Below are 26,393 nucleotides of genomic sequence, written 5' to 3'. Positions count from 1 at the left end.
AGACCAGGCTGGCCTCGAACTCAGAAATCCACCTGCCTCTGCCTCCCAAGCGCTGGGATTAAAGGTGTCTACTACCACTGCCCAGCGGAAAAAAACTGTAAAATAGCCCCTATGTGACCATATACAGTACTTTGGGCTATATTCCCAAATTCCACCTGGCCCACAGATACCAGCACACCTATGTTTATTACCAACTACTTCCAATAATGCCATATGTAACCACCAAGACAGTCCACCTACCGATGCTTGTACACAGCTATAAAGAAGAATAAGGTTGGTTCGTTCACAGGAAATTTGACAGAACTGGAGAATACCATGTTAAGTGCAAACAAACCAGACAAGAGAAAGACAGAACACTGAATGTTTTCTCTTATATACAGAACCTAAGTTCTGTGTGCCATGAAAGCCAAAATTAAACTACTTGGTGGGGAGGAGAATCAGTAGGACTCTACTGATTGGGAGTGTGGGAGTGTGGAATAAGAACAGTGAACACAGAAATGTATCTATGAAGGTGTCACGATGTGATCCGGGATTTTGTACACTGACTAGAAATATTAAGGAAAGGAAAATGGTGTGTTTTCATTTCCTTAAAACATTAGACACAGCAGAATAAGCAACCATTTATCAATAATGAACTGTAATACAATGAATGGTTTTCCTTTTATCTTATTATAGTCTACTTTGTTAGGCTTGGTTGTATGTCCTAGAGTCCTGCTCTTTTCTAATGAGAGACAGAAACTGAGTGGGTGTGAATGGGAGAAGAGGAAGTCAGAGGAGCAGACAGAGAGGAATTACACTGTATGAGAAAAGAATTCATGTTTAATATAAGGGGGTATTAAAAACAAAGAAAAGGGTGCTGGAGAGATGGCTCAGTGGTTAAGAGCACTGACTGCTCTTCCAAAGGTCCTGAGTTCAAATCTTAGCAACCACATGGTGGTTCACAACCATCTGTAATGAGATCTGATGCCCTCTTCTGGAGTGTCTGAAGACAGCTACAGTGTACTTACATATAATAATAAAAAAAAATCTTTGAAAAAAAAGAAAAGAACTTTGGGGATTATAATAAAGTTACCCAGGGTATCCAACAAACTTCTCTGTGGTTTTCTCCCACCCAGCACCTTTCCAGGTTTACTCAAATCTGAGGACTGAGTGTTTAGAGAGGATGTATCCAGAGTTTCCCCAATGGCCTTCTGGCTCCTGCTTCCTCTGGGCTGGTCCTCCAGATGTTAGCTGTCCCACAACTTGGCCTTGACTTAATAATATACGTACTTCTACAAGTCTCAGCCCATGTGATGTAAATTAGAAACATTACCAGTATTGATGAATGCACAGGAGTATCTGTGACACTGGCTTACAGAACCAAATATGTGCTAAGTAAAACTTCAAATAGAGTGGTGCTATCAGCAGGTGGCAAGTGTTGCTAAAGTTGGTTTGTGTGCTTTCTCTAGAAATGCTGTTTATTTCTAGAGAAAGGTATGGTAAAGGGCGCGAATTTTTTATTAGATATTTTCTTTATTTACATTTCAAATGTTATCCCCTTTCCTGGTTTTACCTCAGAAAATCCCCTATCCCCTCTCCCTTCCCCCTCCTCAGCCCACCCACCCTCTCCTGCTTCCTGGCCCTGGCATTCCCCTACACTGGGGCATAGAGCCTTCAAGGATGCGATTTTATAGTTTTCCCTAAACTATGTGCAAAAAGGACACAATGCTGAAAATAATCACAAAGAATACTAATAGACTAATCAAAAGGACAAAACATGCTATAAGTGGACCAAGCTACAGAGTGCAGCCATGTAAGAATGTGAAGATTCTTAGCTACTGAACCCTGGCAGGGGGTAAAGAAAGAAAAGGACAAATGTGCCTCATGAATCCTGAAAATGTGGGTTAAATGAAATGATTTTGAGTTTTCAATAAAATGACATAGTTTTAGCGCAACAACAAGAGAGAAGTTTTACTGCTGAGGCAGGCAACACATGCATTTGCTGCGGAAGCCGGAGCCGACAGGGCCAGCCAGAGCTCCAGGCTCTCCCTACTCCTCCCGAATGTCCCACAGAATGTTATCGTGGTAACTGACCAGCAAAAGGAAAGACGCTGCTGGTGCCCTTTCTTCAAGCTGGGCCTGCTAACTCTGAAGCCTCTCATACGGGCATATTTACCAGCTCCTCCTGAACAGCAAAAGTGCCAACACAGACTCATCTCTATAGAGCCTGTACAACTCTCCCCAAGTGCTCCAACACCCCTAAATCTTCTATCAGTGCTCACTTCCTACCAAGCATACACAATCAAAGACGTTGAGGGCTGAGGTTGGGGAGACAGTTCAGTGGGTCAAGGGCTGGGGTTGGGGAGACAGCCCAGTGGGTCAAGGGCTGGGGTTGGGGAGACAGCCCAGTGGGTCAAGGGCTGGGGTTGGGGAGACAGCTCAGTGGGTCAAATGTGAATGGCACCAAGAATGGAGACCTGAGTTCAAGACCCCTGTGCTGACCTCTAAGCTAAGTAATTGCATGCATGTCAGTAACCCCAGTGATGGCTGAACCCCAAAAGCTCAAAGGCCAATTAGTCTATCCTAATTCGTGAAAGGCTGGCTCTGCAAACATCTTATAGAAGGGCAGAGCTCACAGGCCTCACCTCTCCCTGAGGATTTTTTTTCTCTTTTTTTTCCTTTGGTTTTTCTAGACAAGGTTTCTCTGTGTAGCCCTGGCTGTACTACTCACTCTATAGACCAGGCTGGCCTCGAACTCAGAAATCTGCCTGCCTCTGCCTCCCAAGTGCCGGGATTAAAGGGGTGCGCCACCACTGCCCAGCATCCTGAGGATTTATATACAATTAAGGGTTGAGGGTGGAGACATTACTCTCAAATACATGTTAACTTAATCTAATGAGACTCTCTGGATCACACATACAAAATTGGCAGACACAAACAGAGAGGAGGAACAGATGGGAAGAGGAAAGGGATTGTCAGGAGTTGAAGGGAGACAGGTAAGGAAAAAAAGCAAGGAAAGATACAGTTGAAATACATTATATACACGCAAGAAAGTGCAGCAATGAAGCTCACTGTTATGAATAGTTAATAAATATATGCTAGTGGAGCACTAGAACATAAGGCAAACAATGACTGAGAAAGACTCCTAATATATGCCTCTGCACACATCACACATACATACCCACAGAGACATGTGCACATATACCACACAAATGAAACAAAATACCAGGGACTGAAGAGAATAAAGATTTAATATGGAAGTTCACATTCATGGCGCTGATACACCAACCAATATCTTGTGACCAGCGTTAAACGTGTCACAAGTCACTTCAATGTTCTTTCCTTCCTCGAGTGAAACAGGACTGTTCATCAGCAATGTGTGTCACAGTGACACTTACCACATGCACAACAGTATGAAGCTGCCATCCCATGGGCATGTATGTAGGTGGGCTGTTCGGATTATCCTTTTAATGACTTAAGACTCACTTCTATGCAATACAGCATTCTCGGGAGGTTCAAAAACGCACAGAGACAATCTTGTAAACTAGATACTCCCTGTAACTAGCAAGTCAAAGAATCTTACCAACTCATCCATAAGTGCATGCATTCATTCAAACATTCATTCATTCAGCTCTTCCTCACTGCCTACCCATCTTGGAGATGAACCCAGTGAGAAATGAAGTACCGAGCCAGCACTGTGGTTTACATGAATGTGGTCAAAGGAGGGCACGGCCCATGATGCCCAGCAACAGAACTGTCAAAGGCAAGGCAAGCTCCACAATAAAACCAAAGACAAGATCAGGGTGAATTAACATGAGGAAACTCAGCAGGCAGAGGCAGGTGGAGCTCTGTAAGGTCCAGGCCAACAAATGAGAACCTATCTCAAAAAAAAGAAAGAAAGAAAGAAAGAAAGAGAGAAAGAAAGAAAGAAAGAAAGAAAGAAAGAAAGAAAGAAAGAAAGAAAGAAAGAAAGAAAAGAAAAGAAAGGAAGGAAGGAAGGAAGGAAGGAAGAAGAGGAAGAGGAGCAGGAGGAGGAGGGAAGAGGAGGTAGAGGAGGAACAGAAGGAGGAGCAGGAGGAGGAAGAATAGGAGAATGAGGACTAGGAGGAGGAGCAAGGGGAGTGGGAGGGGCAGGAGGGGCAGGAAGGAAATTCTAGGCATAGTATAGAAACTAGTGAGTGATATCCAGCTAGACTGCCAGGTATGATTGTGCTGCAGTGAGGACACATTGCAAACCAAGCATTGTTGTAGGAGCCAAGTGCCATTCCCACTGACACAGCCAAGACCTCCTAAGGTGATGTCACTGGTCACAGAGCTGCTCTGGAGCACAGCTGGGTCCTCACCACTGTCCAGAATCAGAGTGTGCTCATCAGTAGAGAATTCACAGTAGAGCCATTTGTTTCCAGGTTCCTCTTTTCTAATAAGTCTAACTGCAAGTTCCAGCTGTATGGTAGAAGCTGCAGTCGATACAATACAATGAGGGTGAACTTATGTGAATGATGAATGGGTACCGCTAAGAACCCCAATGGCCTCTGGGCAAGGAAGAGAGCAAATGACAAACCATATCATGTCTTCTGTTATACCCTGACCCTGCCCAGCTCAGGATGTGCTTACTGCACTGTGTGCCTCCCCCAGAGCATGGAGAGAGATCAGGACTTTAACAAAGTCAGTAGCGTAAGCATATATGTGTGTTTTCAGCAATTACTTGAAAGGGATAAGAAGAAGAAACCAAAGAGAGACGAGGCTAAAAAAAGGAAAATCACTAGGATGCTATTTACAGTAGATCCAGGATGATAAACTTCATAAGGACAGACATAAGAGATTAGATGACTCCCAGGGACACAAGTCAGAGGAGCTACCAGCATCAGAGCCTGGGTCTTTAGACTGCAGGGACCATTGAAAGGAGAGCCACAGAAGACTGCTAATGTGACCTGACACCACTAAACAAGTGTCCCTGAGGCCCCAGATGAATAACAGTGATATCAACTGCAAAGAATTCAGAAGTGACTAGGAAGAGACACCAGGATCATAGCAACTCTTACAAAGGAAAACATTTAACTGGGACTCATTTACACTTTCAGAGGTTCTGTCCATAATCATCATGGCGGGAGCATGGCAGCCTACAGGCAGATGGAGTGCTGGAGAAGGAACTGTGAGTTCTATATCTTGATCTGAAGGCCGCTAGAAGACTGACTGTCTCAGGCAGCTAGGAGGAGGGTCTCAAAGGCCACCCCCACAGTGATGGACTTCACCCAACAAGGCCACACCTACTCCAACAAGGCCACACTTCCTAATAGCGCCACTCCCTGTGGGCCAAGTGTTCAAACACACTAATCAATGGGGCCATGCCTATTCAAAAGACCACACTAGGTAATAAATACTAAAACACTAAATATAAAGCATGGCTGTATTAAAATTTGAAATTAACATTATATTCCAAAAATTATCATCACAGAGACAGAGTAGGGAGGGATCTGTGATAAATTCTTTCATAAAAGTCATGTCATTGCAAGACACAGATCTACAGGGCACAATCCTTCCCACGAGCTTCCCAGGGGAGCTCCTTCAGAGAAGTACTAAGAAGCAAGGTACTGACTGGGAGACGGCAGAGAAGAAAGCAAGTAAGAACAACATACCACAAGAAGAATGGGAATGTCACAATGAAGCTCATTACTCTGTGTGCTTAAATAAACCAGATGAGGAAAGCCAGATTCATATTTTATTAAGGTGCCGAGTATAACAAGATAAACACATCATAAGACTCTCAAATTACATAATTAATGTAGCTTATGTGACGCATACCCATTAATAATCGTTTATTATGCATGAACAGTAAAATAACATTAGACAAGCAATGGCAAAGTCCAATCAGAGGGGCTTCCTGTCGTTCACACAGGAGTCTTATTGACACAATGCTATCTAACACTAATCCTTGGATTTGGAAAGCAGAAATCTCTTCACAGTGGTAAACAAACATGTTCCTCAGAGACTGGCATTTTGATTACTATCACTTCAGCAAATACAAGATAAAAACAATAATAATAATAATAGTAATAATAACAACAACAATAATAATAGGACAGGGTACAGGGCATTCTGCAAGGCCAATTAAGTTGCATAAACCAAACAATCGCAATACTGGAGCGAGTTTGAGTACTAAGCCTGGTATCTCATTTTAAACGTGTCTGTCTTAATCATGACTTCCAGGGAGATTTTGTGGAGAATGGCTGCCCCCTTTCTGATGTTGCCTGTAAAGGTTGGGTGACAATGACAAAATATTCTGGGGCAGTTTAATAAGCCACGGGAGTCAAACCTAGGAATGGACTGAAGTATCAGGAGTAAGGACACAGCAGTAGCCACTTACTCTTACGTAAAATAAACACTTTTTGAGCAACTTTATTATTCTTGAAAACAAAAGAGATACAGTCCCTGAATGTAAGGAGCTACAACTCTACAAAGAGGCCAGATAAACACCTAAATTTACTAGGAGAAAGAAAAGATCCCAGCCAACAAAATGAAGTCAGCCCCCAAAGCCAGAATCTATTTATAGTCTGTGGCAGAGACTATAAATGCTTGCAATTCCCAGGTAGCTTAAACCTCTGTGCTGCTCCAAGAGGAGAGGGGTGAGGGATGGAGGCAGCACCCTGGTAATGGTCCCTGAAGTAGAAGAGGAAAGCTCAGTTAAGACCTGGCTCCATCCTGTTCACACACACACGCACACGCACACGCACACGCACACACACGCGCACACACACACATACATGCACGCACACGCACACACACACATACACACGCACGCGCGCACACGCACACACACACACACTGTCACTCCCCAGTGAGTCACATCCCTTTTCTTCACCAGTCCCCTTATTTGTGAAATTGAAGTAACACACCCTTTCCTTACTAGATAAGAACTGAAAAATTGCAGACCAACCAGAGGTGCCTGGCATACAGCAGGTGCCTAAAAAATGCTGGGTGCAACCTGAATGATGTAAAATATCACTTCAGCCACAAAATCAGAGCAACTATTCGAATCCTACATTTTTAATTAAAACAATTAATTAGAGTGTGATTGGTTAAAAAAACCCTGCTCATATTTAATATATAAAATGTCTGGAGATAAGTAGACACCTAGCATCTTGCTTTTGGGGAAACTGCTTAACTCTCAGTGAGAGATCTATTGGGTGTGGAAGACCCAGTGAGACTCATCCTGGCCTGTGGGGTAGGGGAGGGTGGGGTGGGGTGGCATGGCGTGGCCTGGTGTGGTCCTGATGAATCATGTTGGAAGGCTCCTTTGTGAGAAGATAATCAGACCCTAATAGAATACTGCATACTCACACATTCATAAACTTTGTCTTGAGTATTTAATCTATCAAATTAATAGGGTAAATCGGAGGAAATGATTCCCCTTCAGTCAATGTGCCCCCAGCTCCATGTTCAGTTAGAAACAAAGAAATCTGGAAATGATAGTTACTATGTTAGCAGTGAACCCAGAAACCCAGAATTCAAAAAAGCCCAAACTAGATGAGGGCCCCAAAATACCCAGTCACCAATCAGCCCTAGCCCTGAAGTCCAGTTGGAAAGGCAGCTGGCAGTACAAGTTGTGGGTGTTCTCCCTAGCTGTGTTCATACCGCACCAATACAGCACCACTCTTTATGTGGCGTGTGAATAGTCCTTATAGATCAGTTTGGTAAACCACCTGACGTGTAATTATACCACTACAAATGTATTAGCAGACACAGCCAGAAGTCATGGCAGTGGTATGATCATTTGAGTACTCTGGTGTGTGACCAAGAAACTAAACGGAGTCTGCTAAAGGCTTGGTGGTGCCTACTGGAGTTGAGTAGTATCTTTCCCAAGGTAGCTTTCACTTGCACTGCACAAGAACTGCTTCTCAAGCTACCAACAAATGATCACACAGAATCCGACAGCTAGGCTTCTATGAGCTCTCCAGATTGATATCTGGATCCTGATACCAAGATGCCTTGTGACTGTGAATACAGAAAATAAACACAATCTCTGGTATAGCCATCTAAGCGTCACAGAGTGAGTAAATACTGCAGTGAATCCTAACACTTGAAACAGAATCTTCCAGAGTCCAAAATCCACCTGGCTGCCAAGAATAATACTTCCGTGGTTCAAGCAATACCAGTACCCAGAGGGGTTTTCAGTGACATAACCATATGAGTTACTACATGCTGGGTAAAATAGAAAAAGCAGGCATTTGTGGATGCACAGTTTGCAGAGATCTCTAAACTACTCACGAAGATTACACAAATGCAGAAGGTTCTAGGATTGTGCAGCATCTGTTTAAGATGTTTGATTATATGGGGTTTTCCTGTGTTCTCATGGGGGGAGGCAGCACACAAATCTCTTATACCAGTCTCCTTGAACGAAGCCCTATGATGGGAACCGAACAAATACGTGAGTGATTATGGCTTTGGGCTGAGGTAGAAACAACTGCCACTGGATAAAATCGAATCAATTAGATACCAAAGAAAACCTTTGCATTCGCCTGGCTATAACGAAGCGCGGTTTACTGGGCTCCCTGGCAGTCAAGCCAGCGCCGTGTCGTTTCAGTACTTCACACATGATTTCTATTTCAGCTCTGATGTCAAACTCGACATCACACATCAAGGCACAAAGAAAGAACCAGTTTAGCTAGTTGAGTGAAACACCAGACAGCTGCTAGCAGAGACAGGTCACGGCTGGGGAGGGGCACGGCACATTCAGTTCGCTGTGTTTTCCTTCAGAAGAATGTCAATAAAAACCATGGCCAAATGAGGTATTGAAGGGAAAGTCCCGCTATGCTGTAAACCGCTGGGTTAACCTAAGAGTGGCAGTCAGGCAAGTTTGCAAAGGGGAACCCTGGCCAAACACACGGGCTGCCAAGAACTTGAAGAAAGCTGTCTTTCTCCCTCGGTGTCCCAAGGAAGGGACGGGTCCCACATTTAGAAACGTTATTTCGGGGACCAATAGCAATTTATTTTGATAGAACCACTGCATGTTTTTTCCTCCGGTTCTCAACAAAGGAGCCATATTAGGAAATAATCTTGCAAAAAGCAAAGTACCCCCTCCCCCTTGCCCACGATCGATGCACACACGCGGCGCACAATGGCCGGCGCGCCCGCACTCGCCCACGCGGCCGCGGGTCCCCGCAGCCGCCCCGCCGCAGCTCCGGCGCCCGAGGCTCGGCCGTCGCGGGGAGCCGCTCGGCGCTCGCTCCGGGGCTGCCCGCCCCCCAGCGGGGCCCAGGGGAAGCGGCTGCCAGCGGCCGGGACGCCGGTCCCCGCGGGGCAGGGGGCGCTCCGACGCCCACCTGCGGGCCTAAGCGGGGCGGGCGCGCCGCGACCCCGGGCCAGCACGCGGGGCTGAGTCTCAGCTGTCACCCCGCCGGGCTGCGCGCGCCCGGAGGCGAGAACTTGGCGGGCCGTGGGCGCACGGACCCGGATGGCCTCGGGATCCCGTGGGGGCCCCTCCCCATCAGCCCCACCGCCGCCGCGCCGCACTCACCTTCTTCCGGGGCTGCCATTTCATCATATTTGTACAGCCGACCCGGGACGCATCAAGAGGTGGGCTGGGGGCTGGGGGCAGACGCAGGGCGGCGGCGACTGCAAGTCATGCTGCCTCCTTGCACCCCCTCGTTCTTTCCTGGATAGGACCGACAGTCTTCGTCTTCGGTTCAGCGCGAAGTGCCGCGGCCACCACACTCTCCCACGGGGCTAAGACGTCCCGGCGGCCAGCGGCGCGCCCGGGCCGGAGCGGGGCATGTTCCCTGACCCGCGCCTACGAAAAGGCTCCAGGAAGGAGCTCTCCGATGGGCCGCAGACCCCTCAGAGCAGAGACCCAGGGCAGGAGCTGCCACAGAAACCCAGCCGGGCTCCTGCCATCCAAGCCCCTCTTCGCAAATTCTCCTCTTCTCCAAAAAAAGAAAAAGATCAGACAAGCAATCAAACCCTCACACGCAGCCTGGAGCAATTCCCAAAATTCTGGGTGTATTTCTCGTTTGTAAAAATTTAGCAAAGAAAATTCCAAAGATCTGTAATCAGAGCTTCTTTGCGCAGTTTTCTGCTTCTTAGACAACTTGGGATCGGATCTGCCCTTCCGAAATGTCCACCTTCTCTGAACCTAGTAAATAGGAAAACTTGGTTTGTGTGTTTAGATTTTTTTTTTCCTTAATTCCCAAGAACCTAAGTGGGGAAAGGCTGGAAGGAAATCCTGCAAGAACCTAACTCCACAGCTCAGTCTGCACTAATGACTTCCTTCCCTTCAGTGTGAGCACAGCCAGCCCAGCTCCAGCCACACAGAGCCGAGTTTCTGGGTCTTAGTGCCACGACATCTACACAGCAAAAAGTGAAGCTACAGTTCCATAGGCGTCCACAGGCCGGCTCTGAAACCTCTCAAGGATTCTTATATTTGTGTGAAGCTACATGGAGAAGTAAAAGGGCAAGAGTCCAAATCAAACTTCCACAGAGAAGTTGGAGAGATGGCCGCGTGGCTAACTGTACTGAGGACCTGTTCCCAGAGGACAAGCCATTTTCTGGGGATCTGACCTCCACTGACTCCCGCATGTGGCTGTGCATCTAAACTCAAACAAGCAAAACACACTTAACATAAATAAAATAAATAATAAATGAATCTTTTTTAAGAAAGCCATAAAAATTCTGATTTAAAGAAAAAAATTGAGATCTCGATCAAGAAAAAAAGTTAATCAGAAACTTTACCACAAATAAACTTAAATATAAATTTTATTTGCTTCTCTAAATTAAACTGCTTTTAAAAATTACAAAGTCTCACTATAAGTAAAGTGGGTCTTGAACTTGTGAACTCAAGCCATCCTTCCACTTCAGCCTCCTGAGTAGCTTAACTGGAACTATAGGCACAGACCACCATGCTTGAATAGCATTAATTGTATTACGATAAAATATTGCTGCCTGGCAGTGGTAGCACATGCCTTTAATCCCAACACTTGGGAGGCAGAGGCAGGCAGATCTTGAACTTCAAGGACAGCCAGGGCTACAGAGTGAGTTCCAGGTCAGCCAGAGCTACAAAGAGAAACCCAGCTTGGAAAAATCAGTTAGATGAATAGACTGGATGGATAGATAGGTAGATAGATAGATAGGTAGATAGATAGATAGATAGATAGATAGATAGATAGATAGATAGATAAGCAGATATAGATGGCAGATGTAGATGGACTGAGTTTTATTCCTCTTTTGTATAATAATTCTATTATACAAAATAGTATATAATAATATTATCATGTATTATCCAACACACCTGTCAACTGCCATCCCACCTTAAGGTTATTTTGGTAGATGCTAATATAATTGGCATTAGAGGTTACTACTATTCTACTAAGGGGTGCACACACTATTAACTGCATCCAACTTTCCTCATGCACTATCAGAATTAACTGATGCAGGGAGGAGTGTCACTCACTAAAACACCCAAAACAATTACAGCCAACAGCCAGTGACTCTCGCTCTACCTTCCATGTGAGGCTGCTTGCTCAACTGAAACCCACACAGAGAGCTGGACTGGAAGTCAGACCCACAGAGCCTATGTCATTACACACAACACCACAGCTACATGCCACATAACCCTGCCATGACCTCGCACAGCTCCAGGGACTGGACCCTGACTGGGGTAGTAAGGGAATGAAGAAAAGACAGACAAACAGACACCTGGGATCAGATGGTCTGGGATCTCGGATGGAGAAACCTCACCTCCCCAGAAGCTCATGTTAGTATCTGCAGTCAAACAGAGGTGAGATCACTGCCTTCAGATGAACAAGGAGGTAAGGTTATTATTACAGAGAAGCAAGGAGGCAGGGTCTACGGTGTGCACAGACCAAGGAGACACGGTTAGAAATCTCAGTTGGAACAGTCTTTGCAGGCGAGCAGTCTTCAGGCCTTAACCATCCAGAGGAGAAAGCTATTGTGGACCTTTTCTGCACACATCATCAACACTTGAACTCAAGTCTCCTGGAGAAGGCTTTGCCAACTCTCTGAATGTGGGACTCGTGGGTCCTAGACAAGGCTGTGCCCGTGTCAAAGTACACATTTACTCTCAGGGTTCTCTCTGTCTGTCCCGCACACACTCCTTGTCACCACTGTACCTCCTGTCAACCCCTTTCCTGGGCGCTACAAACATGAGGAAGAGGCTGCTCCAAGTCATGACTTCACCACAAAGAAAGCCAACATTCTCAGTGTACTGTGACATACTCAAATTTTTCTGGCAACTTCACACACATATCCTACTAGAACTGAAAATTCTCTACCAACTTTCCTAAAATCAGCTCTCTTCCCAACAGCCCTAGCTTCTGACCATGATATCACTATGTTCCCAAGATCACAGACTCCTACCACAACATTCCCCACATCTAATCTACAAACCCCTGTAACTCCTTCCTAGACAGCTCTTTCAAGTTCTTCTTGCTGACACCCGTGAGTTCCAGGCCAGTTGGGCTCCAAAAGGAGACCCCTATCAAAATTTAAAACAACACAAGAATGAATGCAGAGAGAGTAAAAAAAGAACGGCGAGTGAGTGAGACACCATTCTACTTCATGTGGAAGACAAGGCAGGTTGTTGTTGGAACCAAAATCTGAGTTTACTGTATAGACTGCAAAGCACTGAAAAGATTAACATTAAGAAAGATTAAGTGGAAGCAATCTCTGTTTGTATGACCGTCTCTGTCTCTCTCTTTCTTGCTCTGTGTCTCTCTGTGTCTCTCAGACTGTCTCCTTGTCTCAGTCTCTCTCTCTCTCTCTCTCTCTCTCTCTCTCTCTCTCTCTCTCTCTTCTCTCTCTCTCTCTCTCTCTCTATCTATCTATCTATCTATCTATCTATCTCTATCTCTCTCTCTCTCTGTGTGTGTATCTGTATGATGGGGTTCCAGGCTGACCTTTAATGCCTGTACCCAGGATATTGTCCTCATTGAGCTTCACAAATTGTTGGTATAACAGACATGTATCATGCTCAGTCTTTAATTAATTAAAAAATTAAATGCAGCATTTAATTTTAACCTACATAATACAAAAGAAAATACTACCTCTGATTTTATGAGGCTTTAGTAACTTTTTTAAAACTAAGTGCACAGTTAAAAGACTCATTAGTACTCTGGCAGACAGCAATACTGATGTTCAGAGTCTTTCCATGACCTGCCACGTCCACATCCAAGGCCACATCCCAAGTCAGCAGCAAAGACAGACAGACATAGAGGTCTGGCCCCTCCTGGACACATGAGTGGCTGGTGGTGACCTTGGGGTAAGGGGACATTTCTTTTGACTTTCTATCTAACACACATTTTCAGACAGGCAGGGCAAGCAAAATACATACGTGAAAACTAGTTCTAAAACAAAGGGAGCGATGAGGATGTGGAGCCCAGGAGCAGGGGGTGGAGCAGGTGGTAAGGGCCCTTAGTGAAGGCTCTAATCTGTCAGGAGGAGCTACAAACTTCCTCATTTCCTTTTGCTCAGAACTCTCCCAAAGCATTCTAACAAGCCAACCAAAACATGCCTGTCAAAAGCGAATCAACCCAATTACATTAGAGTTATCCAAAGCTTTAAGATGTCTTCTAATTGTTTACATATCTTCCCTGTGTGTCACGTATTTGTAATCTGTGTGGGATTTCTTCCCCTGAAGTCTCGTAACTGTTTTAGCTTTCATTGAGTAGAGAAACTTTTAAATACCAACACCATACTTAATCTTTTATGTTTTTTCTTCTTTGTATCTTATTTACTAGGCTTAATATAATAAAAGGTGAGTTGGTATTTATACCTGATATATTCACAGGTTACCATTATGCCAATACATTTGTACCATTAGGAATTATTTATATGAAGCTATTGTTACCACAGGTCAAAATGACCTGCACACACATAATATCATTGCTTCTAAGACTCAAAACTGAACACCAAGAATATATTTTCTAGATCTTAAGATACTAAACAGCATTTTCTATATTCCTGATTTTTAAAAGATATTTTAATTATTTAATGTCACGTTTTTGCCTCCATGTGTGTTTGTGCATTGCATGTATGCCTGGTACTCATGGAGGCCAGAAGAGGAGGCATCAGATCCCCTGAAACTGGTGTTAGAGATGGTTGTGAGCCACCATGTGGGTGCTGGGAATTGACCCCTGGTCCTCCCGAAGAGCAGAAAGTTCTCTTAACAGCTGTTAATTAGGCTACTTTTCTAACCCCAACCTACTGTCTTTTTAACATAAAACTTTGCAAATCACATCCCTAAACACAGATGGTACATGCCAGTCTAGTGAACACTACTCACTCCAGTAATTACTTGTCTATGCATACCTGAACAAAAATGAGCCAGTGCTAAGAACATGCCTGTCAGCATTGCTGTCATATTCTTCTCAGGTAATTCACTGGGACTCGGTAAGGACCAAACATATGTCACCCCAACTGTGGAAAGGGGTCTATAGGGACTGACATGTGTCACATTGACTGTGGACAGGTGCCTGTAAGGACTGACACTGAAATGTCTACCTCTTGCTCATCCCCACTGTGTTTTAAACCAGACAACTAAACACAATGCTGAACTATGCTTGAAGAATATGGAAATTTTCCTAAAGACCCCTAATGGGGTGTAATGTAAAAGGATATCAGTAGATGTGTATCTGATATGCAAACGCTTACTTAGTCAGTGCCAGGCCACGGAATCAGACGCTTTAGGAATGTGAAAGCCTTGCTTTGCGAAGGCACGAATAGAACCTGGCAGTTAAGCAGTGAGCCACACGCCCCCTGGCTGCGGAAACTGCCTCTGTTCTCTAATGTCCTTAACCTCCTCCTACTGGCAGCAGCTCTGAAGAGGCTGGGATTAGCTATGCACCTCCCTCCAAGGCAGAAAGGATGAATGATGGTGTTGTGCTGGAGGAAAGAGCAGTCAGGTAGAGGTGGAGGAAGCTAACAGTCAGGTAGAGGTGCAGAGCTAACAGTACCAGCCAACAGCGCCTGACCACACTTGGAAGGCATGAGGACACAGGGAGTCATGAGGTGCTTGTGTCATTAGGATAGGGGAGCCCAAGAACGGCTGAATCCAACTGAAGCTGCTGGAGTAGTTTCCACAGGACAGGCTGAGTGGCAGTGTGCTAGACTCGGCGAGGAGCCCATGCCTGAGCGGCCAATAATGTGGCCATATTAGCAAGTCATCCAATAGTCTGGACCCTAATAGGCTGTACTGCAGTTACGTAAGGAAGACTTGTGTAGCATCTGGAGGTCAATGTGGGCTGCATGTCTAGAACTAAAGAGGGGGCAGGGCTGGAAGACAGCTCATGTGCTAAAGCATAGGACCTGAGTTTGATCCCCAGAACCCAGGTCACTGAGAGGGGCTAAGTCGCAGGAGGATCCCTGAGGCACCTGGGCCAACCAGCCTAGCCTCCTCAGAAACCCCTAGGTCCCAGTGAGTGCCACTGCTTCATGAAACAAGGTGAGTGGCATCTAAGAAATAAGACTTGAAGATGGGGCCCATATAATGTGTACGTACATACTCACATACACACATACACATACAGAGACATTTTTAAAACAGTATTAAAAAACTAGTAATGCTACAAAGGAGTATTACTAATACTAGTTTTTCATTCACCAAGTATTACTAATACCAGTTTTCATTCACTGAGTATATTCATGCACTAAAACATCTCAGATGGTTATTTTATTTCCTTGAAATTATATCATCTTGGAGCAAGAGAGAAAGCTCAGTAGTTAAGCAATTATTATGCAAGTATGGGAACCAGAGTTGACATCTCAGAGTGTGGTCCCGGCCCCTCAAGCACAGCACTGGCGTGGGAGAGGGTGGGAGAGACCAGAGCATTGCTGGGGCTCACTGGCTACCAGCCTAGTTGACAAGTATGAGCTTCAGAATCAGGAAGAGGCCCCACCTCAAAGAAATGAGGGTTATAAAGAAGAGTGCCTCACAGGAGCACACACACACACCAAACACACACTCCCATAGAACACAGACGCACGCAGCACACACACAAGCACGCACATGTGCACAAACACAAATAACATGAAATAACCTCCTCATGAAAAGGGACTATTAACATTCCCATTTTAGGAAGAGGAAACTAAAAATAAAGAGTTACTAAACTCCCCATGCAGTGTGCCCGCAGAGTGATGGGAGAGAGGCTCCAGTTGCCAGCCAGAACTAACGCCTTTGTCCTGACTCCAGGTTAGGCTACAATGATGAGCCTGCACAAGATGTCACACAAGCTGCTGGAAAATCTATTTGAGCTTTAGTTGATAATCCTATAAATACTCTGAAAGACAGAACAGGAGAACAATAAAGGCAGGAAGATCAAATAAGTTTCTGTGGCAATAAATCAATAAGGAGTGAAGTAGCCTTGAATTGGGGCATCACAAACAAAAGAGGAGACTTCTTAGGAGATCCTGCTGGTGAAGGGGGCCAAGAGGGGAGGAATTAAGGATTATCACAAAATATGTAGCATCTTCCAGAAACAACAGGCACTCTGTTAATGAAAGCATAGTTGACAGAAAGAACAGGCAGACTCCAAATTCAGCTTGAGACCTGTAGAGTTGAAGGTATTGAGATGATAGATGCTGCAGTAATGGGGGCAAGGAGAGAGAGGTGTGCTCTGGAGATGGACAGATGGATGACAGACCAACAGACGATAGATAGATAGATAGATAGATAGATAGATAGATAGATAGATAGATAGAAAGTAGACAAATGATAGACAATAGATAATAGACAGATGATAGATGATACATAGATAGGTATAGATGATAGGTAGATGACAGACATGATATAGTTAATAGACAAGTCAGTATCCAGATCAATACATACATTCATAAACACAACTATAAAGACCATGTTAACATTGCATAAAACTTTAGGTTTATGAATGTTCTCCAAGAAGGGAAGGAGAACCAAGATGAGAGAGAGAAAAAAGGAGAGGGCTGAGGCACAGGGGAGAAGAAAATGAGGATAAAGAAGGAGAGGAAGAGGAGGAAAGACAACTCGAATCTTAAGCAATTCTTCTTTCATGTACATTTGCCTGTATGTATGATTGTGTGAGGATTTCCGGTCCCCTGAAACTGGGGTTACAGACAGCTGTGAACTCCATGTGGGTGCTGGAAACTGAACCCAGAAAGAGCAGCCAGTGCTCTTAGCTGCTGAGCCATCTCTCTAGTTAACAATGTTATATTTTTACTTTGGGGGAAGAGGACAGGATCTCTTATATCCTGGTCTGGTGTGAACTAGGTATATAGCCAAAGATAACCTTGAACTTCTGATCTTTCTGCTTCCAACTCCAAAGGGCTGGGACTACAGGCTTTAACCAGCCCTTCTGATTTAATGTATTCTTTTAAAACTACAGCTGCCTTCATAACCAGATAGAAGTTAACTGGGCAGTTAGCTGATGTCCTTAATGAAGGAATTGTTATTTCAATAACACTGCCTGAAGCAAACCCACCAGCCATCACTTGGTACCTGTGTGATCTTGTGTCGTTTTGCTATGTTGGAATTTTTAACACTTTCAGTGAGTCTGATTATATACATACATGATCATATATGCAGCATCTCCACTATAAGGACAAGCCTGTATCTTTATATCTAGTTATTACCACTGTAGTTTACTGCTCTGCCTGTTTGGCTGTGGTTTTAAACTCCTTTCCTTGTCATGCCGTGGGCTGTGTACTGATGCAGCAATACACGGACTGTGGTGGAACCATCATCTCCCATCATGATTCCCATCGCTGCCCATAGCTAAGAGGCTGGACAACAGAGAGGAAAGTTCTTTCAGAGCATTTTAGACAATGCATAGCACAGCAGTCAACGAGTTCTGCCTGCATGTATGCCGGTGTCTGCGTATCAGTCCTTGCTGCTCTGTTCACAACAGCTAAGGAACCAACATCTATGTCTATTACAAGGAATAGATAAAGAAAAGACAGTTTATACACACAATGGAATTATTTTCAGCCATTAAAAAAAATAATGAAATTGTAGAGGCAGCACAGGAAGTAAGTGGAGCCCTGCAATGACCCTGGCTTCAGTGTGGAGATACAATCCAAGACCCACTGCAGCCTCGGACAGGCCCCAAAACCTCACAACAGAAGATAGAACAACTGCAATGTTCTGGCTTGACAAGAAGAGGAGACTATGGAGACACATAGCTATAGAAATAGCTCAGAGACCTGGGTTAGCTGAATGCCAATTTGCTCTGTGTCCATAGGGAACCCTACAAAGTGAAGGAAAAGGGAAGCTCTAAGTACCACAACTGTCTAGTGCTCCCAAGGGCTACAAAGCTTGAAAGCCCCACCCTGTCAGAGCAGAACGACACCACCCTGGACATTCAGTGGCAATTTTAGAATGTTGGCTATCTGCATCATGGATCATTACTACCCAGCTCAGAACAGCTAAGGAACCAACATCCCTGTCTGCCACAGAGGAATAAAGGAAAGGTTGTTTACACACCCCCACAGTGCAAGGTTTTTTCATCCATAAAGAATGAAGTTGTGTCATTTGCAGAAAAACAGATGTGACTAGAGACAAAAGCCACATTTTCTCAAATTTATGGTTCCTGGATTTTTATACTGATGCATAAAATCATGTATGTACATATGACATCACATGACAGTAAAAGTGAAATCATCTAAGGAGCGAAGGGGCTCATGGGAACTGGAATGTGAGGAAGGGAAGAGAAGCTGGATGTGGGGAACTATGCTCAGAGTGCACTAGACGTCTGTATGAAACTGTCCTTACATGACATAATACCATGGGACACTAAAGAGCAACACGGTAACCAACCTGCCCCTCAAAAACCAAACAAATGTCATCTTTCTAGACATGATGCACAGGCCTCGAATCCAGTACTCAGAACATTGAAGAAAGGAGATTGGAAGTTTACAGCTAGCCTCGCCACATAAAATCTCCCGTCTCGAAAACAAAAAAGTATCACATCCTAGTAGAAGACTGTTTCTAGGTCTGTTCTGACTTCTCCAAATCTTAAACCAACCTGTGAGAGGGTAGACACGGGCAGGCACCCATCTGCCTGGACTCTACAACAGAGGACAACAAGACAAATACTCAACAGAAATACCCAGCATTCGCTTCCCCTGAATGCTCATCCAGTGACGTGGCTGCTGGCCAGAAAAGGCTTTCTTATCTCTCTGGCGTGTAGTCAGTCAACTATCATAAGAGTGTTATCACCACGAAGCTGGACTTGGGGTGCATGACTGTGACCCCAGCACTGGGAGGGTGGAGACAGGATTGGAGCATGGAGCCAGCTCAGGCTAAATACACACACATACACACACACACACACACACACACACACACCATTCACAGAACTAAAACTTAAATATGAAGTGAAAGCTCAGCTCACATCTTCTGCTCTGGGGACTTGCACATGGTGCGATTCTTGGTGGTGTGTAGGGCGTATCTGTCATGACAACATCCAAAAGTTCAGACAGTGAGCATTCCCCAGCACCTCATTTCGAGAACGAAGGCACAACACCTAGGTTCAGTTCTCTTGCAGAAGTATGGGTGTGACAAGACATAAAAAAGAGAAACCCAGCTTCTCGGCCCTCCAGCCTGAACAGTTCTAGCTCTAACATCCTTGATACAACAGGGCTGCTGCCGCATCAGAAGAACAAAGTTCTTACTCGGCCTCCTTCATGTCCACCCGCTTCCTAACCCTGCCCTACCAGCTTTCTCTTTTCTTCTTACTTATAGAGTGGTTTTTTCCTGCATGTATGTCTGTGTACCATTTGGAAATCCAGAAGACAGTGTCAGATCCCTAGAACTTGAAGGACAGGTAGTTATAAGGCACCACGGGGATGCTGGAAACCAAACCTTGTCTTCTAGAAAAGCAGTCAGTACTCTTAACCACTGAGCTATCTCTCCAGTCCTATCTAGCCTCGTTTCTTAATGATTCAATGAGCCCATCAACAAACTCTTTTAACTAAAATAACTATGGTTGCTTTCTGTTTCTTCATAAATATCTGATTTTACATTCTCCTTGCATGAGCACACCCAGGAGTCTGCTGGGGAGCTCCAAGGCACTGTTGCCTTCTCTATTGTCGGGTCTCCAGCCGACCAGTGAACAGCCTCTCCACTCACTCATGCAGTAGTTCAGGCTGAGACCTTTGCAGTTACCTTTGACCCCTCTCTTCCCTGTGCTGACACCCAAGGCCTTAGCAAGGTCTAAGCAGTATTGCTATGAAGTCTAACACACCCCCCGGCACTTCTCAGCGCTCTGAACTTCCTTCCTTTTCTAAGGTCGGTATCGTCTGGGTTCCCAACTATCGTAGCTGCCATTCTGCTGGCCTCTTCATCAGGCAGAATGACCCTGCAACACAAACCAGACCACACACTTCTCCTAGTAAAAGACAGGTGTGAATGTTCCCTTTCCACAAAAAATAAAATTCGGGAGATGGAAGATGGATCAGTGTGTGAAGTATCTCTGTGAAAGCATGAGTTTGTGTTAGGCTCCCTGGCACTCGAGTAAAAGCTGGGCACAGCAGTGTGTGCCTGGAGCCACAGCACTGGAGGTGGGAGACAAGCAGAGCCCGAGGCTCACTGCCAAATGGCAAGCTCCAGGTTTATAAGTCAGCTTTCTTAGGATGTGGCCCCAGAGAGGCTGCCTCTGCTCAAGAGATTGGCCTACTCTCATGCACATGCAGGCAACAGTAAGTGGACTCAGCAATTTAGATCCCGTAAGTAGGGAAAAGCTGTGGAGGGAGAACAGCAAGGGAGAGAATGGGGGAAGGTCCAAACCAATGTAAGTATGTGCTTAATACATACATACATGCATGTCACTGTCAGATTTTAAAGGAGGTTGAGAGCAAGAGAGATGAATCTTTGGCCTACACAGACACACAAGCACACATAAACACACATGTACAGATAACATACACATGCACGCACATACATCCACACATATATGTATGCACACATACTACACAGATATGCACAAACACACACACATGGACATACACACAGGCATGCACACACACATAAACACAAACACACACATGCATGCACATGTACCACATACATATGCACAAACACACACATACATGGACACACAGACACACATGTATGCTTACATATCACACACATTCAGATACCACACACATATGCACACATGCACACACATATGCACATATGCACATATAACACACAAACACATACAGGCACATGTGCACATGATGCACACAAATAAACACACATGAACACACACGTATGCAAACATATCACATACATGGGCATGCATACACACACACACACACACACACAGAGAGAACAGAAATAGAAGATTAATACCTTTCCCATGTTCAAGGTTTTTTACCCTTATTCTCATAGTACCTGCCTTCTGTCTGCTGCAGCCACACCAGCCTTCAGGGCCTCCATGGCTGCAAACATTCTTCCCGGAAAACAAGTATTTTCTTTTCTGCACTCCAGTTTGTTTAGTTTTGTTTTCCCAGATAGGCCACCAATTGCTCCTTCCATACATTCCTACAGTCACAGCTCTTGAGAGACTGAGGCATGAGGCTTATTTGAGACTAGGTATTTAGAGCCATAGTGAAAGTCCATCTCAAATAATAAAAAATTTACAATCAATTTGAATGACACAATTTACTTTGTATGTGTAAGCTCCATGGTTAGTAACTGCTCATCACTGTCGATCCCGACTTTGGGGTAGATGCTAGCATAAGTCTTAGTTAGGGTTATTATTGCTATGATCAAATACCGTGACCAAGCAAGATGCTGGGAAAAAGGGGTTATCTGGCTTATACTTCCATCATTAAGCAGGGCAGGAACCTGGAGGCAGGAGCTGATGCAGAGGCCATGGAGGCTGCTGCTTACTGGCTTGCTTCCCCTGGCTTGCTCAACCTGCTTTCTTACAGAACCCAAGACCACCAGCCCAGGGATGGCCCCACCCACAATGGGCTGGGCCCTTCCCTGTCAATCACTAAGAAAATGCCCTACAGCCTTGATTACAGACCTATCTCATGGAGGAATTTTCTCAAATCACATTCCCTTCTCTCTGATGACTTCAGCTTATATCAAATTGACATAAAGCAATCCAGCACAGTGGTCATTAAGTATCTGTTGAACAACAACAACAACAAGCTATAATTTCAGTTACATAATGGTACTAAATACATAGAATTTGCTTTTGGTTGGGGTGGCTTACACCTATAAATTCAGTCCAGGGAGGCCGATGATGGAGAACTGCCATGAGGTCTGTTTTAAACACTGAGTTCCAGGCCCGCTTGGGAAGAGAAGAGGGATAGGGGGAGAGGGAAGGGGAGGGAAGGGGAGGAGAGGAGAACAGAGGAAAGGAGAGAGATCTAGAAAGAAAGGAAGAAAGAAAGGCCCATTATTCAAGAACATTCAGAAATCTAAATCAGAAGAACTGACAGAAATGTGTCTGAAAAATAAGTAATAATTATTCTGAAAGAAAAGAAAAATAATTACTGTCTAAAACATTTTTTAATTGCAGGGATGCCAGTACTATCACCCTCTGTCTTACTTCTTATCAGGAAAATTTTGTTTCACCAAAGATGAGAAGATAAGATGTCTTCAGATAGTTTAATAAACACATTTAAAACACTATGAAATTCTTAGATGAACTAGAAATCACTTGTCAAAAGTACAATCTTATTTGTCAAAACATGAGATTGGAAAAGGGGAAGATGCAGAAATAACGGGCTTGGAGCTGCCAGGCTGATGGGCTGTCTTCAGTGAGGCAGTCACAACATTCATATGCAGATTCTTGAAAGTGCTGCCACTCTGGCCAAGAGAGAACCCAAAGAGAGCTTTGTGTTCCTGCTCTAAAGGTGCCTGAACCGGTCAGATAATGAACATGCTGATTACCAAATTAAACAACAGCAGTTCAGATCACGAAGAGCTTCAGCTTCGCATTCAGCTGGGAGTGCATGTGGACAAGAACTCACTGACATGTTTAGAGAATGATCCACAAGACCAAACAAAAACCCACTTTCCACCTACGCCTCAGAACATAGTCGCTGGCAGAGCACAGAATGCCAGAAGTGACTTTCAGCGTCAATAGCTAGAGCTACTGCAGTTAGCAGTTACACTAAATAGGAAATTTTGAACCACCAAGCCATCAAAATACAGTTCAAGGCTTGTGACAGTAGAGCTGTCATGAGTATGAGGCTAGCTCAGGCTAGACAAAAGCTCTATTTCAAAACAACAAACAAGTAGGAATCTATATCTGAAATAAGTGGGTTTTTTCTTCCTCCGTTATTTTTCTCTTTTTCTTGGGGCTGGTTACCAGTGCTGGGGATGAAGCATGGGCTGTGCGTGATTGGCAAGGTGACACTGAGCTCTATGCCCAACCCTCTCACAGGAGCAGGCCCATGAACCGCTCACCCCACCTGGCTGGAGAGATCACTACAGCAGCTTTCTCACATCTCACCAGGTCTCTGGAATGCAGAGCACTCAGTTTTGCTTGGTTAAAAATGGGATATCTCTAGACTCAAATCCCTTTATCCTATGGTTAACAGGAAATGGGTACAGGTTATAGAATTACATTTATTCAGAATACCCAGGGAGGGTAAGTCCATGCAGGTAGAAAGTAAATAAGGATGCCACAGACTGGGAAGGCAAAGCCTGCCTGCTAATTAGAATGAAGTTTCTGGAGCCACACAGCAGGGAACGAAGAGGAAGCTTTACTGTTTATACAACAAGCCATGAGGTTGTCCATGTTAAGAAGCTGGGTTTGATGCCTCCATGAGATCCAGCTATGGGGCATTTTCTCAATTAGTGATCAAGGGGGGAGGGCCCAGCCCACTGTGGGCGGGGCCATCCCTGGGCTGGTAGTCTTGGGTTCTATAAGAAAGCAAGTTGAGCAAGCCAGGGGAAGCAAGCCAGTAACATCCCTCCATGGCCTCTGCATCAGCTCCTGCTTTCTCCCTGTATGAGTTCTTGTCCTGACTTCTTTGGTGATAAACAGCAATGTAGAAGTGCAAGCTGAATAAACCCTCTCCCCCTTTCCTTCCCAACTTTTTTTTTCTTTTTCTTTTTTTTTTTTTTTGGTTTTCCGAGACAGGGTTTCTCTGTGTAGCCCTGGCTGTCCTGGAACTCACTCTGTAGACCAGGCTGGCCTCGAACTCAGAAATCCGCCTGCCTCTGCCTCCCAAGTGCTGGGATTAAAGGTGTGTGCCACCACTGCTGGCTCCCAACTTGTTTCTTGGTCATGATGTTTGTGCAGGAATAGAAACCCTGGCAAAGACAATGGTTTTGTTTTGTTTTGTTTTGTTTTGTTTGTTTGTTTTGTTTTCTTTTGTTTGCTTTGCTTTGTTTTTTAAAGATAGGGTCTCACTACACAGCCCCAGGCTAGTTCCAAATTCCTGGGCTTAAATCGTCCTGACTCAGCCTCCCAAGTAGCTCAGACTCCTGGCATGTTATGCCTAATGTCTCATAAATCTTTGAAACCATCAATATGAGCTATACTATATGTTTTATACACTAGGCAATAAAAATGAGCGAGCAAACCTCCATCAGCATGAAAAAGCTGTGCTGGCAGCAGATATCGACCAGAGTGCATGCCATAGAATGCTCTTGTGTAACTATCAAAACAGAATGATTGTGCTCAGCATGGAGGCTCATACCAATCATCCCTACAGCTACAACCAGAAGAATGAAGTTTCAGCAAACCAAGAACCCACCTCAAAAAAAGAAGGTGTGAGTATTGGGAGATGACTTAGCTGACAATCATGAAAACCTGAGTTCAAATCTCCAGAACACACACAAAAGCCAGACACAGGGGGAGGGGAGGACACAGAGGCAACTCTAGATGTTGGATTCTCATTCTGAGTGCCAGCCGTCAAACGGGATGTCTCCCTGGGTAGCACTTGCCTTTACCTGCTCAGCCATCTCACCAGCCCTTATAAACTCCTAGAAATTATGTAATCCTTTTTCTCAGCCTCCCTAAAAAATATGTAGGTTTTTTTTAGGTAATTCTCAATAATTTTAATATTGTCACTTCAAAGATTAAAAAAAAAAAGTAAAAAAGTTGTACTGGCTAGTTTTGTGTGCCAACTTGACACAGGCTGGAGTTATCTCAGAAGGGAGCTTCAGTTGGGGAAGTGCCTCCATGAGATCCAGCTGTGGGGCATTTTCTCAATTAGTGATCAAGGGGAGAGGGCCCCTTGTGGGTGGTGCCATTCCTGGGCTGGAGGTCTTGGGCTCTATAAGAGAGCAGGCTGAGCAAGCCAGGAGAAGCAAGCCAGTAAGAAACATCTCTCCAGGGCCTCTGCATCAGCTCCTGCTTCCTGACCTGCCTGAGTTCCAGTCCTGACTTCCTTTGGTGATAACAGCAATGTGGAAGTAAGCCAAATAAACCCTTTCCTCCCCAACTTGTTTCTTGGTCATGATGTTTGTGCAGGAATCGAAACCCTGACTAAGACAAAAGTCTAATCCTAAAAATAATGGCTATTCTATCAAAACCAATTCCGGTCCAAAAAAAAATACAAAATCGCTTGGGTCCTGGGTTTTCTGATGGACCAGAGTTCCATCTTTTTATAACAGTCACTTCTTTATCAAAAACAGAAATGCTTACATTGTTTATAGAAACTCCCATCTTTAGTCAGTTGATTTTCTTAATGAATTTATAGGTAATATAATTATTCAAATGGAATACTGTTTACTTATTGCTTTTTAAAAATTTGTATATTAGGCTATCTATTTAATCAATTAAATTTCAATAATGGATAGAGAATCTGCCCATGTATCCACTGCCTTTTATATCTCTAAAGAAACATTCCACATATAAAATTATACCATATAAAACCATATATGGTTCTTAAGATTATTCCTAAGTAAGGTTTACACACTACAAATACACACTTTTTCAATGAAAAAAAATGCTAAATAATTTTGTTTGCAGAAGTGTTCATTTTCCCTGCATGTTTGGTTGCTGGGAACCAAACCTGGTTCCTCTACAAGAACAATTAGTGCTCTTACCACTGAGCCATGTACCACTGAGCCATGTCTCCAGCCCTCCTCTGTGTCTGCAGAACAAACAGCCCACTGAGTGGAAGGGAATGCTGTAGAACACTGAGTAGGATGGAGTGCTGTAGAACACTGAGTAGGATGGAGTGCTGTAGAACACTGAGTAGGATGGAGTGCTGTAGAACACTGTGTAGGATGGAGTGTTACAGAACACTGAGTAGAATGGAGTGCTGTAGAACACTGTGTAGGATGGAGTGCTGTAGAACACTGTGTAGGATGGAGAATTACAGAACACTGAGTAGAATGGAGTGCTGTAGAACACTGAGTAGGATGGAGTGCTGTAGAACACTGTGTAGGATGGAGTGCTATAAAACACTGAGTAGGATGGAGTGCTGTAGAACACTGAGTAGGATGGAGTGCTGTAGAACACTGTGTAGGA

At 44.5% G+C, this 26,393-nt stretch overlaps 1 protein-coding gene across 3 annotated transcripts in view; it reads right to left on the bottom strand.

The window, feature by feature from the left end:
- Nucleotides 1-26,393, bottom strand: part of Ttc28 (tetratricopeptide repeat domain 28) — a 436,243-nt gene that overhangs the window by 313,118 nt on the left and 96,732 nt on the right. The window contains exon 1 of one of the 3 annotated variants that reach the window (XM_031337383.1): nucleotides 9,494-10,254. The exons of the other annotated variants lie outside the window; for them this stretch is intronic. Coding sequence (XP_031193243.1) covers nucleotides 9,494-9,520 — 27 coding nt within the window. The 5' untranslated portion in view covers nucleotides 9,521-10,254. Of the gene's footprint in view, nucleotides 1-9,493; nucleotides 10,255-26,393 lie in introns of those variants that run through there. 3 annotated transcript variants of the gene reach the window in all.

Source organism: Mastomys coucha, unplaced genomic scaffold (genome assembly GCF_008632895.1).
Source record: "Mastomys coucha isolate ucsf_1 unplaced genomic scaffold, UCSF_Mcou_1 pScaffold22, whole genome shotgun sequence".
NCBI classification, from domain to species: Eukaryota; Metazoa; Chordata; class Mammalia; order Rodentia; family Muridae; genus Mastomys; species Mastomys coucha.
Note: the sequence above shows the minus strand (reverse complement) of the source record. Positions and strands in the feature narration are given on the sequence as shown.